This window comes from Orycteropus afer, unplaced genomic scaffold (assembly GCF_000298275.1).
Source record: "Orycteropus afer afer isolate SDZICR_OR568_19922 unplaced genomic scaffold, OryAfe1.0 scaffold00236, whole genome shotgun sequence".
Lineage (NCBI taxonomy): Eukaryota > Metazoa > Chordata > Mammalia > Tubulidentata > Orycteropodidae > Orycteropus > Orycteropus afer.
Window position 1 is genome coordinate 1,080,177 of NW_006921823.1, and position 6,600 is coordinate 1,086,776.

Sequence of the window (6,600 nt, forward strand, 5' to 3'; positions counted from 1 at the left end):
CAAACCCACCAGCCACTCCTCGGAAGGAAGGTTGGGCAATCCTACTTCCGTAGTGATACTGCCTCGGAAACCCAAGGAGGGGTCGCTATGAGTTGGAGCCAACTCGATGGCACATATCAACAACAACAACACAACATGCACCCAATGAAAGAACCCCAAAATACATAAACTGGACCCTAACAGAACTGAAGAGACAAATAGATGACTCCACAGTCATAGTAGGAGACTTTAGTTTACCACTTTAAACTATGCTTCATACACATAATGGAATACTATGCAATACTAAAGAATAATATGGAATCTGCAAAACACTGCATAACATGGATGAACTTGGAGGACATTATGCTGTGAAATAAGTCAATCACGGAAGGACAAACATAGTACTAGTTCATTATTGTAAAAAGTCAAGGAAAGGTTTATGTATGGAAACAAACTTTCTTTGTTGGATACAAGGGGTGGGAGGGGAAGGGAGGAAACACTGCCAAAAAAAATGCATTAACCCATGTTACTTTTGTTTTGTGTATTTCACTGTACACATATTTCAATAAAATATATGTATTTTTTTGAAAAAATTCTTATTCTCTTCAACCTCAGTAAATAAAATCTTGGAAATTGTTACAAGGTAAAACCAAGAACAACAGAAATTCTTCGGATAGAGCTAATGTGTTTCTTTAGGGAAAGGAAAGAATGTTTTGCTGCTTTAATGAAATTATTTATGAATTATTCAGTTTTTGAATTGCTTCAGTGAAAGTGTTTTCATTTGTCAAACAAAATTGTTTTCTAGAGTCTAGATACTAGATTTGGAAGGAAGGTTGGGCAATCTACTTCCATAGTGATAACGCCTCAGAAAGGTAAGGAGGGGTCACCATGAGTTGGTCTGCATTGACAGCACATAACAACAACAACAGATACTAGACAATTAGATTGGTTTTACTTTTTTTAAGTTTCCTTTGAATGCTCATAGCGACCCCTCCTTGGGTTTCCAAGGCAGTATCTCCAGGGAAGTAGATTGCCCAGTCTTCCTTCTGAGGAGTGACTGGTGGATTTGAACCACCAGCCTTCTGGTTAGCAGTCAAATGCCTTAGGCATTGTGCCACCAGAACTCCCTTGCATAGTACTGTTAATTAAACTTTACAATATACTCTAGTTTTGCTCAAAGGCAGAACAAGTATACTAAATTATCTTTTTATGGTTATAAAAGTAAGTAAAATAAAGTCCTTTGTGTTTGGTTTCAGGATGGAATTGTAGATCCTATTGACAGTATTTTAAGAGACTTTTGTGGTCGCTGTGTTCGAGAATTCCTCAAGTGGTCCATTAAGCACACGACACCACAACAACAGGAAAAAAGTCCAGTAAACACCAAATCGCTTTTTAAGCGACTGTACAGCTTTGCACTGCACCCCAGTGCTTCCAAGAGGCTGGGGGCTGCACTTGCTTTTAATAATATCTACAGGGAATTCAGGTGAGTGAGTACATGGCAGGGACGAGGGTGACAGGATGAAATGCGGGTAGCGGACTTGAAAGTTGCCTAGGTATTTAACTCTGCATGTTCCATTTATTCATATATCAAGTTTTACTAAGTAAAATGTGTGGGATCCTGTGCTGTGTTCTGGGGATTCAAGCTGAATTAGAATAGAGCTTGCACTCAACTGCAAAAACTACTGAGAAAGATATATAAAGCTAATAAGAATAGCAGTCTTCTAAATACGATGGAAAACAATATGAAAAGTCTCTAGGAGGGCAGAGGACTAGTATCTGCCCACTTTGAGTAGGTTACAGAAGGCCTCCTGACATATTTATGCTCGTGATAAGACTTAAAGGATGAGTGGAGCTGAGCCAAGGTATTTCACGTGAGAGGGATGAGGTGGAGATAAAGGTTTATGAGAGGTAGGTTTGAGATGTAGAAGGTGCATGGTGAGGAGGTCCTGGTACTATGTGGAGAAGCTCAGTCACCTCAGGACATTTCAGTTCCTTCCTACAGTTCACATGCTGGCTCTGTATACAGAGCCAGTGTGTGAAATGTGTGAGAACAGATAAAATAGGCATCAGTGAGAAGGCTGTCTAGAAGGGCCAGCAGAGGTAGCAGTATTAGACGCTCATTTGTTCCTTCATTCGTTGTTATTTATTGTGCATATTATAACCAGGCAATGTACCTAATACCAGAGATATAAAATGATAGTCTCTTGATGAGGGACACAAAAGGGAGACAAATAATAATCACATAAATAAGTATAAAATTTATTGCTGCAATAAATGCAAAGTAGAGTATGTGATTATTATGTAAGCTTATAATGATGAACCTGACCCATATGAGAGATCAGAATAGCTTCTCTCAAGAGTTGGGATAGAGAAGAGGAGCTCAATTTTAAAAGTAATACAGGTGGACTGACAGATGGAAGGATAGAATTTGTGTGTGTGTATGAAAATTGACTACTAATGAAGTTTTTTTTAAAGTTTTTAAATTGTGAGCCTTGTATGTACAGAAGAGTATGTAAAGCATATAGGTACAATTTATAGAATAATAATAAAAAATTTCCTGCATACCTACTACCACCTAGAGTTTCTTTTTTTTTTTAATTGAATTTTTCTTCACCCAAATCAGTACTTATCTCTATCTATAATTTCTTGTATATTTTTTAGAAACCTCTCTATCACATATCACCCCCTCATATTCCCAAAGATAATCATTCCCCTGACTTTTATGGATCTTATTTCCTGGCTTTTCTCTATGCATCTCTTCATGCATTCATAAGTAGTAAGTCACTTCATTTTGAAGGCTAATAGTAAGCAGAAGCACAGTTATGGAAGGAGGAGGGACAGTCTTCTCACTTGTAGGTGACAGATCCTAGGAATAGTTAAGCTACTCAAAGACTGATTTCAACTCCTGAGAGACTATAAGGCTTTTATGACTTGAGTAGTTAGGCAAGGTCCAGAGTTTGTTCTGGAACACAGGCCTTCAGAATCCAGCATCTGAGATGCTGTGAATTTGGCCAGCAACTGATGTCTGGGAGAAATATTGTCAGAGTGCTGCTCTTCATTCTACTACTAGCTCTCAGTGGCCTCCCAGCACCTGCCAGGAGTTGATAGATGCCACTGAGTTGTCTCCGACTCATAGTGACCTTAGAAACAACAGAATAAAACATCGCCTGGTCTTGTGGCAGCCTCACGATCCTTTCAATACCTGAGACCATCGTTGCAGCCATTATGTCTATCCATCTCATTGAGGGCCTTGCCCTTCTTTGATGACCCTCTACTTTACCAAGCATGATATCCTTCTCCAGCCAATGGTTCCCTCTGACAAAATGACCAAAGTAGGTAAGATGAAGTCTGGCCATTCTCACTTCCAAGGAGCATTCTGGCTGTACTCCTTCCAGAACAGATTTGGTAGTCCTTTTAGCAGACCATGGTAGTCTTAGCATTCTTCTACAACACCACAACTCAAAAGCATCAAATCTTCTTCAGTCTTCCTTATTCATTGTCCAACTTTCACCTGCATAAGAGGCATTTGAAAATACCATGGCTTGGGTAAGGCACAGCTTAGTCTTCAAGGAGACATCTTTGTTCTTAATCACTTGAAATGGGTTTTTTGCAGCAGATTTGCCTAATGCAATGTCAGCTGATGTCTTGTCTGCTGCTCCCATTGGTGTTGATTGGAGAACCAAGTAATATGAAGTCCTTGACAACTTCAGTCTTTTCTGCATCCATCTTGAAGCTGTTTATTGGACCAGTTGAGAGGAGTTTTGTTTTCTTTATATTGAGATGTAATCCATACTGCAGAGTGTAGTCTTTAATCTTCATCAGTATGTGCTTCAAATCATCTTCACTTTCAGCAAGCAGAGTTGTGTCATCTTCATCTTGCAGGTTGTTAATGAGTCTTCGTCCAATCCTGATGGCACGCTGTTCTTCATTTCATCCAGCTTCTCGGATTATTTGCTCAGCATGCAGGTTGAATAAATATAGTGAAAGGCTACAACCTTGATGCACACCCTTCTTGATTTTGAACTATGCCATATCCCCTTTTTCTGTTTGAAGTACAGCCTCCTGATCTATGTACAGTTTCCTCATGAGTACATTCAAGAGTGGTGGAATTCCCATTCTTCTCAGTGTTATGCATAGTTTGTTATGATCCACACAGTCAAATCCTTTTGCATAGTCAATAAAACATAAGTAAACATCTTTCTGTAATTCTTTGCTTTCAGCTAAGATCCCTCTGACATCAGCAATGATATCCCTTGTTCTGTATCCTCTTCTAAATCCAGTTTTCATTTTTGGAAGCTCTCTTTCAGTATACTGCTTCAACCATTTTTGAATTATCTTCTGTTAGATTTTACTTGGATATGATAGTAATGATATTGATTCTGTGGGATCACTTTTCTTCGGAGTGGGTACAAACATGGATCTCTTCCAGTCAGTTGGCTGGGTAGCTGTCTTCCAAATCTCTTGGCATAGCCGAGTGAGTGCCTGTGGCACAGCATCCATTTGTTGAAACATCTCAGTGGGTATTCTGTCAACTCCTGGAGCCTTGTTCTTTGCCAATTCCTTCAGTGCAGTTTTGACTTCTTCCTTGAATATGATTGGTTCTTGATCATAGGTCACCTCCTGAAATGGATGAACATCGACCAATTCTTTTTGGTACAGTGACTCTGTGTATTGTGGTTCCATCTTATTTTGATGCTTCTTGCATCATTCAATATTTTGCCCATAGAATCTTTTGGTATTGCAATTTGAGGCTTAAATTTTTCCTCGATTCTTTCAGCTTGAGAAATGCTGAGTATGTTCTTCCTTTCTGGTTTTCTAACTCAGGTCTTTGCACATTTCATTATAGTAATAGGCTTTATCTGCTCAAGCTGCTCTTTGAAATCTTCTTTTCAGCTCTTTTGTCTTGTCATTACTTCCATTTGCTTCAGCTACTCTCTGCTCAAGAGCAAGTTACAGAGTCTTTTCTGACATCCATTTTGGTCTTTTCTTCCTTTCTTGTGTTTTTGATCACCTTTTGCTTTCTTCATGGAAGATGTTCTTGATTTCATCCCACAATTCCTCTGGACTTGGTCATTGGTGTTCAGTGTATCAAATGTATTCTTTAAATGGTCTCTAACTTCAGGAGGTAAGGGTGGTTGGAGAAGTTCCAACAGCTAAGGGAGACAAACTTGTCTGTCGGTTTGTCCCACTGTGGTTACGTGTTGCTGTGAGTCTTGAGGCTGTGCCACTGGTGTTTCAATCCAGTGGGGTGCACATGGTGCACAGGTATCAGCCTGACTTGCAGATGAGAAAGACGAGGAAGAAGGAAGAGGCATCCACTTCTCAAAGAATTGGCCGGGGAAAACCTTGTGAGTAGAAGAGAAATACTGTCTGATACATTACTGCACAACTTTATGAATAGTCCGGAAACATTGTCCAATATAGAGGAGGAAGATGAGTCACTTAGCATAGAAAGCTCTCAAAACAGGACTGGGCAAGAGCTGCGTTATCAGAGTAACATTAGCCTTACTCATATGGATAAGATAAAGCTTTTGACACCTCCATTTGCTGACGTGGCATCATTCAAATTGAGGAGAAACAGTGGCAAACATCCATTAATAATTGAGACATGGAATGTACGAAGTATGAATCTAAGAAAATTGGAAGTTGTCAAAAAGAAATGGAACACATAAAGATTAATATCCTAGGCATTAATGAGTTGAAATGGACTGGTTTTGGCCATTTTGAATCAGGCAAACATATGATCTACTCTGCTAGGAAGGACAGTTTAAAGAAGAATGGCGTGGCATTCATCATCACAAAGGATGTTCCAAGATCTGTCCTGAAGTACAGTGCTGTCAGTGATAAGATAATATCCATATGCCTATAAGGAAGACCCATTAATACAACTATTATTCAAATTTATGCCCCAACCACCAAAGCCAAAGATGAGGAAATTGAAGATTTTTATCAACTTCTGCAGTCTGAAATTGACTGAACATGCAATCAGTATGTGTTGATTATCACTGGTGACTGGAATGCAAAAGTTGGAAACAAAGATGAATCACTAGTAGTTGGAAAATTTGGCCTTGGTGACAGAACTACTGCTGATACTCGCATGGTAGAATTTTGCAAGACCAATGACTTATTCATTGCAAACACCATTTTTCACCAACATAAACGGCAGCTGTACACATGGACTTCACCAGATGGTACACAGAGTAATCAGATTGACTACATCTGTGGCAAGAGGGGATGGAAAAGCTCAATATCTTCAGCCAAAACCATGCCAGGAGCTGATTTTGAAACAGACCATCAACTTCTCATATGGAACTTCAACTTAAAGAAAATAAAAACAAGTCCACGAGAGCCAAAATATGATCTTGAGTATATCCCTCCTGAATTTAGAGACCATCTAAAGAACAGATTTGATGCACTGAGCACCAGTGACCAAAAATCAGAAGAATTGTGGGATGACATCAAGAGCATCATCCATGAAGAAAGCAAGAGGTCACTAAAAAGACAACAAAAGAAGAGAAGACCAAAACAGATGACAGAAGACACTCTGAAACTTGCCTTTGAGTGGAGAGTAGCTAAAGCAAATGGAAGAAATGACAGCATAAAAGAATTGAACCGAAGATT

General features: G+C 39.3%; 1 protein-coding gene across 1 annotated transcript in view; it reads left to right on the forward strand.

Annotated features, from left to right (window-relative positions):
• PRKDC (protein kinase, DNA-activated, catalytic subunit) overlaps nucleotides 1–6,600 on the forward strand; it is a 550,241-nt gene that overhangs the window by 166,701 nt on the left and 376,940 nt on the right. Inside the window, exon 27 of the mRNA XM_007949066.1 lies at nucleotides 1,236–1,462. Coding sequence (XP_007947257.1) covers nucleotides 1,236–1,462 — 227 coding nt within the window. The remainder of the gene's footprint in view (nucleotides 1–1,235; nucleotides 1,463–6,600) is intronic.